The sequence below is a fragment of the Microcaecilia unicolor genome, chromosome 1, assembly GCF_901765095.1.
Source record: "Microcaecilia unicolor chromosome 1, aMicUni1.1, whole genome shotgun sequence".
Taxonomy (NCBI): Eukaryota; Metazoa; Chordata; class Amphibia; order Gymnophiona; family Siphonopidae; genus Microcaecilia; species Microcaecilia unicolor.
The window spans coordinates 355,606,721-355,619,344 of record NC_044031.1 but is presented as its reverse complement, the minus strand read 5'-3'; the positions used below and the strand labels follow the sequence as shown (position 1 = coordinate 355,619,344).

The 12,624-nt window shown below is 46.5% G+C and overlaps 1 protein-coding gene across 1 annotated transcript in view; it reads left to right on the top strand.

The window, feature by feature from the left end:
* The window catches only part of DDC (dopa decarboxylase), a 438,446-nt gene that overhangs the window by 424,148 nt on the left and 1,674 nt on the right, over positions 1-12,624 (top strand). Inside the window, 1 exon segment of the mRNA XM_030209542.1 lies at positions 1,366-1,608. Coding sequence (XP_030065402.1) covers positions 1,366-1,605 — 240 coding nt within the window. The 3' untranslated portion in view covers positions 1,606-1,608.

The window sequence follows — 12,624 nt, the reverse complement described above, 5'->3', positions numbered from 1 at the left end:
GAGGGTAAGCCTATCTCTGGACAGCCTTTAGTTGTTCGCTTCATGTGAGGTTTGCTTTTGTCAAATCCCCATGTCAAACTTCCACCAGTGTCATGGGATCTCAATGTCATCCTCACCCAGGTGATGAAGGCTCCTTTTGAGCCATTGAATTCCTGCCATCTGAAGGTCATTTTCTTGGTGGCTGTTACTTCAGTTCGTAGGGTCAGTGAGCTTCAGGCCTTAGTAGTACATGCACCTTATATCAAATTTCATCACAACAGAGTAGTCCTCCGCACACACCCTAAGTTCCTGCCAAAGGTGGTGTCGGAGTTCCATCTGAACCAGTCAATTGTCTTGCCAACATTCTTTCCCTGTCCTCATACCCGCCCTGGCGAAAGCAGTTTGCACACCTTGGACTGCAAGAGAGCATTAGCCTTTTACGTGGAGTGGACAAAGCCCTTTAGACAGTCCACCCAGTTGTTTGTTTCTTTTGATCCCAACAGGAGGGGAGTCGCCATCGGAAAACGCACACTCTCCAATTGGCTAGCAGATTGCATTTCCTTCACTTATGCCCAAGCTGGGCTGACTCTGGAGGGCCATGTCACGGCTCACAATGTTAGAGCCATGGCGGCGTCAGTGGCTCACTTAAAGTCAGCCTCTATTGAGGAGATTTGCAAGGCTGCAACGTGGTCATCAGTCCACACATTCACATCTCACTACTGCCTTCAGCAGGATACCCAATGCGACAGTCGGTTTGGGCAGTCGGTGCTGCAGAATCTGTTCGGGGTTTAGAATCCAACCCCCCCCCCCCCCACAGACCCATTTTTGTTCTGTTCCAGGCTGCACTCTCACTTAGTTGTTTATGGTTTCAGGTCAATCTCTGTTATGTCCTCGCCGTTGCGAGGCCCAATTGACCAATGTTCATTGTTTTGAGTGAACCTGGTTGCTAGGGATACCCCACATGTGAGAACAAGCAGCCTGCTTGTCCTCGGAGAAAGAGAAGATACATACCTGTAGCAGGTATTCTCCGAGGACAGCAGGCTGATTGTTCTCACAAAGCTGCCCACCTCCCCTTTGGAGTTGATTTGTTTCTTTTTATGCTTTTGATTTAACTGAGGAATGCATTTGCGCGATGGGCGGGAAATTGGTCTGCGCATGCGCGGTGCGCGCACACCAGAAGACTCTGGCAAAACTTTTTTTATATTTTGCTTGCAAAATGGTGATTCCTGGGCCGACACAGACGTCGACCCACATGTGAAAACAATCAGCCTGCTGTCCTCGGAGAATACCTGCTACAGGTATGTATCTTTGCTTTTCAGAGCATGGAGCAGAGGAAAATAGTTGCCAAAGGTCATCGTCAGCATTCTGTTCTTGTCTCCATTCTAGGGTTCCAATAGGCTGAACGAGGCACTTCTGAAAAATATAAATGATGCCAGAAAAATTCATCTTGTTCCGTGTCACCTGGGAGACACATTTGTGCTGCGCTTTGCCATTTGCTCTCGTATGGTAGAGTCCCGCCACATCCAGTATGCTTGGGATCATATTACCAAGACTGCAGCCAAACTGCTGAGACAAGAAGGGCTGCAGCGACAGTCTGCATCCGGGCAGGTGGCAGCAGCTCACTGAAGGGTAGATATTCTAACTGTGTGACTGCACATTAGCATGCATTAAATGTAAATTGTTTACTGCAAGTCCCATTTTATGCAATGGAACTTGTTTACTAATAACACACGTTAATGGCATTAGTGAGTGCTAACACAGTAATGAACTTTAATAAATCTAGCTCCGCATGTGAAAGTAAGATGTTGCTCAACTGAAAAACCATGATCTGTCATTTCGCATCTTCATCAGCAATTGTATTTATTTATATATGACATCATAATGGTGTATATAGTTCCAGAAGGTTATTGTTACAATGCAGTGAAGTAGGTTAGCTTGACATCCGGGGTTGCCTGGTTCAAATCCCATTGCTGCTCCTTGTAATCTTGGGCAAATCATTTAACCCTCTATTACATCAAGTACAAAATTAGATTGTGAATTCTCCAGGGACAGAGAAATACCTAGTGTACCTGAATGTAATTCACCTTCAACTCCTACTGAAAAAGGAGCAAAAAAAGTAGCACAACAAAATAACCCAACACTGTAAATAATCAGGGCAGATAAGGAAAGGGAATAAGAACGAGGAAGGCTGATCAAAATCTTGTGAAGCCAGAGAAGGCTTTGAGTCTCTCCATACAGGGGTGAATCCTATATATGATGCTGAAAAAAGTGCTATTCTATAAGCCCACGATTCAAGTTAGATATGGTTTATAGAATAGCACTTATGCCTGGGAATTGCGCCTAACGTTTGGCACAGCCATTTGCAGCGAGTGAAATGTGGTGCAAATGTATGCACCTAAATTAGGCACAGATCCCCCCTCATTCTATAACAACATGCATAAATTTTAGGAACATCCCCATTCTGCCCATAACCCTCCCATTTCCACACCCCCTTTTTCAACGTGTGTGTAAAATTTACGCACATAAATGCCAATTAAATCTAATTAGTGATTGTTAACAAGCCAATTATTGTTGCTAATTAGCTTGTTTTTCAATTAAATTGCACATACAAATTGGGCACATGCCCAAATTTGTGTGCACAATTTTTAGCGACTTTTATAGAATTAGGGGAACAGAGGGAAATTTTATAAAGGAGACGCCAAGAAGAGTGGATAAATAATGAGAATAGAGTCATACATGCACATTTGTGCACATACAGTATGAGCATAAATGCTAATTTTCTAGCATGCACTATTTCATAAAATGGCACTGAAATGTTGTCTGAGGTGGGCATGCATATGGGCAGAGTCTGGGAAGAGTGCAGCAGGACACAAAGTTACACACTTACCCTCCCCCCTTTTACAAAGCTGTACTGGTGGCTGCCGCATGGCAATGCCAACACAGCCCATTCACGTGGCTTTGTAAAAGGAAGGGAGGGTTAGGTTGCAAAATACTATAAGCTATGTATATTTCTTCTGATTTAGGCACAATAATTTATATCAGTCTATGGCTACAATTATCTTAATTCTAGGCACATATTTGACCTATTATGCAGGTATGCTTTAAAGAAAAGTATATGCATGCTTTCCTTTATAGTAGGCATGTTATAGACACCTAAATATAGGTACCTCTTTATAGAATTGCCCTTACAACATGATAGAGTCACTACTAAACCCACACATAACAGACTATAACTGCTGAGTTTGTTTCCATGGAACTTTTCATTTTAACCACCTTCAGTTATTTCCTTTACATTGTTGATTATAAAAAAAGCTAATCTGAAAATGATAAAAAGGCAATACCTAGCAGGTTTTTAATTAAATTCCATGAATAAGATCACAGAAAACTGTCAGCCTTAGCTATATCCATGTTACATGTATAATGGCTACAGAGTTCATTGTGGCTTGCCCTAGCTGTCTTTATTCCAATCTGTTCATTTCAATTGAGCCTGCAAATAGGCGGGAAAATGTGAGGTGCAAATGTAAGAAACAAACAAACAATTAATTTATTGTGTGTGATTGTAGCAATTACAGGACCACCATGTGACTGGTATTGTACCAGTGTGATACTGCTCAGAGGTCTGGTAACAGCTGTATGTTCCAAAAAAGCAGATCTTACAATACATGGTATCCAGAAAAAAAACGGGACCCCCAACACTTTTCCAAATAACCCAAAAATATCCTACTGCAGCAGAAATTTCTGCCTGAAATTTGAGACATTTCTGAGTACTTTATTTTCTCTAAGGTCAAGCAGGCTTGCTTCATTTCGTGTAGCCTGGCTTGGCAAATATGTCAAAGAAAAATCCACAGCTTTTTGGAGCGCAAGCAGCGCTCCAGCTCACATGCGCGAGTGCCTTCCTGCCTGCAGCATGAACGCGCTGGCTTAGTTTCATTTTTTCCGTGTGAGAAGTGGCTACGTTTATGCTTGCACCTCACGCGCCTGGTTAGAGCAATTTTTGAGTGCCTTTTGGCAGTTTTTCCTACACGCAGTGGTGTGCTGGTAAATTTTTAACAACAGGCTCTCTCCCCGGTCCACCTTGGTGCCCCCCATCCACCACTGCGCCCCCCCCCCCACCTCTGCACCCCCCCCCAAAAAAAAATTTGCAGAGCTGGCTATACCCGGGGGGGGGGGGGGGGCGGCGGCGGCCAACACATTACTCTCTCCAGGAAAAAAAAATTAAATGATCTCAGATTCCAATCTAATTCATGTTTAATATGGGATAAAATGCCATAAATAAGTAAATAAACATAAACTTTTAACGTTCAGCACCTGATTCTCAAAGTGGACATATTCCAAACACTATAATGAAAATAAAATAATTTTTTTTCTACCTTTGTTGTCTGGTGACTTTGTTTCTCTGATCATGCTGGTCCAGTATCTGATTCTGCTGCTCTCTATCTGTTCCCTTGACTCCGTTTCCAGGGCTTCCTTTCCATTTATTTCTTTTCTTTCCTCCTTTCTTCTTCATTTCTGGTCCTCCGCATACTTGACTGTACAGTGGATCCAGCTTCTGCCTATTTTCTCCATCCATGTGCAGTTTCTCTCCTCACTTCCTTTTCCCTCATCTAATCTCCTTCCTCTATCTTCCCTCCATGTCTAGCATTTCTTCTCTCTCCCTTCCCTCCCCTCCATCCATGTCCAGAATTTCTCTTGCTCTTCACGCCATCCATGTCCTGAAACTCTCCTCTCTCCCCTGCCCCTCTCTATCCATCCATACCCAGCAATTCTCTTCTCTCCCCTGCCCCCTCTGCCCATCCATGCCCAGCAATTCTCTCCCCTGCCCCCCTCTGCCCATCCATGCCCAGTAATTCTCTCCCCTGCCCCCCTCTGCCCGTCCATGCCCAGCAATTCTCTCCCCTGCCCATCCATGCCCAGCAATTCTTTCCTCTGCCCATCCATGCCCAGCAGTTCTCCTCCCTCCCCTGCCCTCCCGCTCCCATCCATGTGTAGCGATGTCCTTCGCCCCCCCCATCCTCTCCTGCCGCTCCCATCCGTTAGTTTCAAATACCTGCCTGGAAGCGCCGCCTTATTTAAAGCCCTGCTGCCCGTCTCCAGCTGCCTTTCCTGCTTGCTTCTCAGGAGTTCGGTTCTTCGCGCCGTTAGTCCCGCCGCGGGAAAAGGAAATGACGTCAGAATGACGTCAGAAGGCGGGACTAAGGGCGCGAACCGAACTCCTGAGAAGCAAGCAGGAAAGGCAGCTGGAGACGGGCAGCAGGGCTTTAAATAAGGCGGCGCTTCCAGGCAGGTATTTGAATCTGACGGATGGGAGCGGCAGGGGAGGATGGGGGGGGGCGAAGGACATCGCTACAAATGGATGGGAGTGGGAGGGGAGGTAAGCATGGCGCCCTCCTGCCATGCTTACCTCGTGCAATGGAGCCGGCTCGCCCCTTACAACAACCGGCTCGCAAGAGCTGTCAAAATTTAACAAGCGGCTCTTGCGAGCCGGTGTGAGCCGGCTCCAGCACACCACTGCCTACACGCTTCCTTTTCTTTTGTTTTGTTTCCTTCAAAAAAGAAAAAGCCTTTATTTTCTTAGTTTTGCCCTGTGTCTAAGTTTCCTTTCTTTTTTCGATGGGCCGTTTTCAGTTCTGCCCAGTTGGGTCTCTTCTTTTGTGCCTTTTCCTTTTTTCATGCACCACCGCGACTTTTAATTTGGCCGAAGCAATTTTTGATTCCATGTCCACGAAGACTCCCAGTGGCTTCAAGCCTTGTACTCGGTGCAACTGGACCATCTTGGGAAAGGATACCCATTCTTGGTGCCAACCATAGCCCTGCCAACTGTGTCCTTTGAATTCATATGAAGAAAAGGACCCAGGTTTTCTGGGAGGCTGGAAGCGAGAAAATTTTGGAGCCCGGTCTGGTTGTTCAGTATCAGCATCAAGGTCAGAGGCATCAGTGTCGACATCAACTGTTGCACCGGCATAGGGAGTCACAGTAGGAATGGTTGCTTTGAGACCCCGAGACACTGGGAGCAGTGAGACGTCAAGTGGATTTCCACCTGCCTCGAGGCCTCCTTCTATGCAGGCCTCTTGGGAGCATCAGCCGAGAAGGATCTTAATCAATCGTTGGACCCAACCCCGAGGTGATGTGAGCATTTGACATCGTCCTTGTTGGCACAAAGGAGCATGGGTGATGTGCATTGGGCAAAGGCCAAGAAGCACCGTCACCGATCTCCATCTCCATCGACACTTGGTGCCGGGAGCTCCAGTGCGCCGAGGGATTCGGCACCCGAGAAGCATTGACACCAAGAGGACCGCTCCACCTTCCATTCAGGAGGGGCCAATGCGTGCGTCTCCAAGCAGCCAAGATTCTGCTCCTGCTCTGGCGATTCTGCAGCCTGCGCCCCAGCCGACCCCACAGACTTTCCCAATGGCGGCTCTCAATGAGCGCATCCGGGCCTTGCTCCCTGAGCTTTTGGACAGCCTTATGCAGCAATGTGCATCAGTATCGGGGGTGCTTGAGCCTACCATACCTCCCGCTGCGGCCCTGCCTGGCCCTTAGCCCTTAGGGAGATACTATCCGACACCAAGGATGAGTTCTCATGGGAATCAGAAGAGGATCCCAGGTACTTCTCCTCCAATGAGTCCTATGGGATTACTTCTAAGCCCTCCCCTCCACCTGAGAGGAGACTGTCTCTACCTGAGAGCCTCTCTTTCAAATCTTTTGTACAGGAAATGGCTGAGGCCATTCCATTCCCCGTAGAAGTGGAGGATGAGCCCAGGGCTAAGATGCTTGAGGTCCTGGACTACACCTCCCCTCTTAAGGAGGCAGTGATGGCTCCTCTCTCAGGGCAGTCCTCGTACAGAACTGGGCATCCCCTCTGTCTGTTCCTGTGGTCCCCAAGAAAATTGACACCCAATATTGGATCCACGGGGAACCTGGCTTTGTGAGGTCTCAGTTACCCCATGACTCCATGGTGGTGGATTCCGCTCTCAAGAGAGCCAGGAATACTAGGGACTATGCTTCGTCTCCCCCAGGCAGAGAAGCTAGGACCCTGGACAATAGGCGCCCCATATAAGAGGCTTGGGGAGGCTAAGCCTCCCCAGCCAAGCTGTGACCTTTTCCGCCGCCGCCCACCCCCCGCTGAGCCCGCCCTCAGCTCCCCGACCTTTCCATTCCCGCCCGGCGTTTAAACCATTTAAGTCGCAGCGACGGCTCACCTCCGCTCCAGCCTTTCCCTTCTTGCTTCTCACTCAGTGTCCCGCCTTCCTCTGATGAAGTATTTCCTGTTTCCACGAGGGCGAAACACTGAGCGAGAAGCGAAAGGCTGGAGCGGAGGTGAGCCGTCGCTGCAACTTAAATGGTTTAAATGCCGGGCGGCCTATGACAGAATGAAAAGAAAGGAACATATCCAAGAAACGATACGGGAAACGACACCGTTCTGCCTGCACAGACCTAACCCACTGGACAGTCAATCAATAAGTCACCGTCGCCCCTAATCAGCTTTTAGGGAAAATTCTCCTCACTGGGGCTGGGTCTCACCTTTTCTGGGGAGGCCCCTGGATGTGGTCTTACTTCAGATGATTGTATTTCACGTAGGCGCAATACAGGAGAAAGACCAGGGCTGTGGAGCCAGCACAGAGCTGTCCATAAGGCCATGTTCAGCAGCTCTCGGGGGCAGGCACTTGCACACTGAGAAGCAGGAGGTGGCACAGGGATGCAGCAGCAGCAGCTGGGTGAGTCAAAAATCCCGTGGTGGCGGTGGGAACAGGGAGCAGGCTTGAAGAAATGTGTTTGCGAAGAGCAGGTGCAATGCCTCTTCCTGAAGCTGTTTAGGGGAGGGACCCGAGTTTGTGTAGTAAGCTGATACTGGAGGTTGATTTGGAATTTTAACATTTTAGGCTGTCTTGGATTCGGATTTGGTATGTGTCCCTTCTGTTTTCATTTGTGATCTGTGTTCACTAGTTATCTGGGCATTCATGCACAAAACTCACATTTAAGATAAGATAAAAACTATTTTTTTTTTATCTTGTAGCGCTATAGAAATGCTAAATAGTACCCTGTTTCCCCGAAAGTAGGACATCCCCCAAAAATAAGACCTAGTAGAGGTTTTCCTGAATTGGTAGATATAAGGCCTCCCCCGAAAGTAAGACCTAGCAAATTTTTGTTTGAAAGCAGGGCCGCCGAGAGCCGGACAAGGCCGCCCCCGGGCCGCCCCCCCCCCCCCACCCGAGGTTGCTGGGCCCCCCCTCCACCCACCCTCCATCGCTCCCGGAACTAACCTTAAATGCCTCCTTTCACCTTTGCAGCAAGCAGCAGCAGGGCAGGCTACTCCTTCCTTCCGTGCCCCGCCCTTGCGGACGTTACATAAGGTGAGGGCGGGACACGGAAGGAAGGCGTAGCCTGCCCTGCTGCTGCTTGCTGCGAAGGTGAAAGGAGGCATTTAAGGTTAGTTCTGGGAGCGACGGAGGGTGGGTGGGCCAACCCCGATCCAACCCCGATCCAACCCCGATGTTTCCCCGAAAAATAAGACAGCCCCTGAAAATAAGACCTAGCACATTTTTGGGGGCAAAAATTAATATAAGACAGTGTCTTATTTTCGTGGAAACACGGTAGTAGTAGTAGTAGTAATTTTATTATACACATTATCAGCTTTTCTGTAAGCATCACAACCATTATATCTAAAATGCAGTTTCACATGCGTCACTGTTTGATATAATTGTGTTATGATCTTATACATGCTCATGTGTTTTTATATGACCTTTCTCTGTGCAAGGCTATTATTTATGCAAATACTTTTATTATGTTTATATATATCGCTCTGTTCTAATTTATATTTTAACTTTGGATATTTGACTATGATTTTTAATCAGTGATTTTGTTATGTATGTCTGATTAACAATGTATTAAAACCCCAGGGAGAGAGAGACAAGAAGAGGTGCTGGAGGGAGAGGGAGAGGCCGAGAGGGATACATAGATGCTGGATCAGCTTGGAAGATGGGGGGCAAGGGAAAGACTGATTGACTGACTAGGTAAAGAAAGGGGGGGGGGGGGAAAGACCCTGGAGATCTAGGAGGGTGACATACTCAACTGTGGGGGGGGGGGGGGATGAAAGAGGGAGACATCCTGGCCCCAGGGTGGGGGAAGAAGGGAAGAGAGAGGAGAGTGACAGGGAAGCAAGAGATGTGAGATATGGAGGGAAAGAGTTAAGAACACAAAGGTGCACCACTGGGGGGGGGGGGGGTTTAGTGACACAGAGGGGCAATACTGATCACAGCAGGGGATAGGGAAAAAGAGAGGGAAATGCAGGCCAAGGCAAGACAAAGACATAGATGGGAAACTGCTGAATTTAAGGGCTGGATCGGAACATTTTAAGGGCAGATGCTGAAACTGTAGGAAGGATAGGGACAGGGCTACAAGTGGTAGACAGGACGCATAAGGCTCTACATGAGAATTATGATCCCTTGTTTCATATTGTTGACGGTCTACATTTTCCGTATGGGTGGTATATTGGTGTATTAGGGTCTGCCCAGTGTAATATTTATGGTACAGTAAGGTTCTGAGTGTGTTTTTGCACAAAGTTGTGCATAGTGTTTTGCAGTTGAGCGATTGTGGTTAGTATATGCTTTGAGCAACCACTTTATTCTTTGAGCTTATACTTGCAGAACTCAGTGTGGCAGCTGCAGACTTGGTCAATGCCCTCCCTCCGGAGCAGGCCGACCCGTTTCGCCAGTTGGTCAAGCAGCAGAAAGCGTGCCACAAGTTCTTGGCCAGAGGCACTTACAACACTTTTGATGTGGCATCCATGATCTCTGCTCAAGGTATAGCAATGTGCAGACTCTCATGGCTGCGTGTTTCTGACCTAGAACATTCTGTTTAGCAGAGGTTGGCAAATGCCCCTTGCCAGGGGATAACCTTTTTGGAGAGAAGGTTGAGGAGGTTGCTGACCAAATCAAGAAGCATACAGATACTATACCTTTCCTCTCACACTGGGCATCTTCTTTTGGCAAGTCGCAGAGTGCTCCCTATTATTACTCTAGGTGTAGGTACACTTCTGCGGCCTGCTAGCCTGCTCAGGCTCAGCCCCAGTGCGCTCGTTCTTGTCAATAGCATGTGCCCAAGGCTCCTGCTGCTCCCCAGTAAAAGCAAGGGACGAGCTTTTGACTGGCTCCTGCAGAGCAGAGCCGCAGTCAAAGTGTCCGTCCCAGATGACTTGCCGGTTGGGGGGAGGTTAAAGTTTTTTCACTAAAAGTGGCCTATCATCTCCGATCAATGGATAGTCTGACTCAGATACACCCTCAATTTGCTTTCCAAACTTTCAAATTGTCCACCGAGAGCCCATTCTTTCTGCTACAGATAAATATCTTCGCTTTTCAACAGGATGGAGCTCCAGCTTATCGAGCTCGCAAAACAGCTGAGCTCTCAATTAATGAAACCCCAGAATTCATTGACCCAACAGCTCAGTGGTGTCGAAGACTTGTGAATGTGTCAAGGCTAAAGGATGACACTTTGAACATAAATTATGAATTAACTAAGAAAAAACCAATTATACTAATGTATTTTCAAAAGTTATATTAAATGTTTAAACAATTGCAAAGTATTTTGAAACTATGTGAGGTGTCACATTTTTTCCAGACACCATGTATATCCAGGTATCTTGAACACTAATATAACTCAAAGACTGAAATACAGATCAGAGCAAAAAGCAGATAGTAGTGATGGTTTAATTCAAACATTACTACTACTACTACTTAACATTTCTAAAGCGCTACTAGGGTTACGCAGCGCTGTACAGTTTAACATAGAAGGACAGTCCCTGCTCAAGGAGCTATCCTCTAATTCTATAAATTGCATACAGTCCACATGCAGTTGCACGTGGAGTTATAGAATAATACCACATGCCCATAGGGGCCGATATTCAAAGCAATTTAAGCGGGCAGGAACCTCTCCTGCCCACTTAAATCGTTTCCTGCCACCTAAGTGGGGATATTCAGTGGCACTTAACTGGAGAGTGCCATTGAATATCCCCACAGACGATCCAAACAAAAAGTGGGCAAGTCAGGGCCCTAGGTTATGCAGGTGCTGGCAATATTCAGCTTTTGAGCAGTCCTAAATTAAGCTGCTTAGCTATGTGGGTGACAGCTCTGAATACTGGGCCGGCACCCACATAACTTTTTTTAAATTAAAAATAAAAGCCCCTGAGCCACCTCCTGCCCCCCCCCCCCCCGACAATGTCCTTTCTTTTCCTCCCTTCTCCCCCCATCCTGCATCAAACTTGCCTCCCACAAGACTCCCCACCCCCCTGGGCCTACCTATATTCCTGGTGGTCCAGTAGGGTCGCTGGCTGGTCATGCTGCGCTCCTGCCCCATGTGGGGCCTCTCCTAAAATAGCTGGCATTACTATGGAACTTTCTAAGTCTAAGCACTTTGAAAATACATCTCTGTGATATTAGGGTACAAATTATATCGCAATGATAGAATACATCAAATTGGAGGGGGGGGGGGTTGAGCTATATGTTAAAGAGGGAATTGAGTCAAACAAAATAAATATTCTACTTGAAACAGACAGCAGTGTGGAATCCTTGTGGATATAAATTCCATGTGTGAAGGGAAAGAGTATACTGGTAGGGCTGTACTACCATCCACTAGGACAGAATGAACAGAGAGATAAAGAAATGTTTGCAGAAATTAGGAAAGCTGACAAATTGGACAACATTATAATAATGGGTGATTTCAGTTACCCTAATATTGACTGGATAAATGTTACATCAGGGAGTGCTAGGAAGGTAAAAATCTTAGATATAATAAATGACTGCTTTTTTGGAGTAACTGTTCCAAGAACCAACAAGAAGGGGGAGCAATTTTAGATCTAGTCTTTAGTGGAATGCAGTGCATGGTATGAGAGGTAATGGTGTTGGATCCTCTGGGAAACAGTGATCATAACATGATCAAATTTAAGCTGATATCTGGAGTGAAATCACTACAGAACTCTACTATAACAGCATTTAATTTTTGAAAGGGCGACTATGACATAATGAGGAAAATGGTTAATAAGAAGCTAAAGGGGCACTCAGGGAGGACAAGGCCATAGCGGAGAGATTGAATGAATTCTTTGCTTCGGTCTATACAGAAGAAGATGTAAGAGATTTACCTGTACCAAGAAGTGTGACAATGTGGAGGAACTGAAAGAAATCTCACTGAACCTGAAAGATGTACTGAGCCAAATAAAGAGTGATAAATCACCTGGATCAGATGGTATACACCCCAGGGTACTGAAAGAATTCAAACATGAAATTGCTGATCTGCTGTTAGTGATCTGTAACCTGTCATTAATATCATCCGTAGTACCTGAAGATTGGAGTGTAGCACAATTTACGTATGCCCAATTTGTGCACACACCTTAATTGAGTAATGAGCCATTCAGTGATGATAATTGGCAATAACTGGAATTTAATTGCACTTCTTTTTAGGCATATTCTAAAAATAGGTGCATGTAAATCCTAACGTGCATAGCTGAAAAGGAGTTTGGGTGTGCCAGGGGTGTTATGCAAATTTACACACATTGTTATAGAATTCGGGAAACACATCTACATTTAGGTGCAGGTATTTATACCAGGTTTTCACTGCCATAAATGACCATGCCTAAATGTAGGCGTGTTCCCTTCC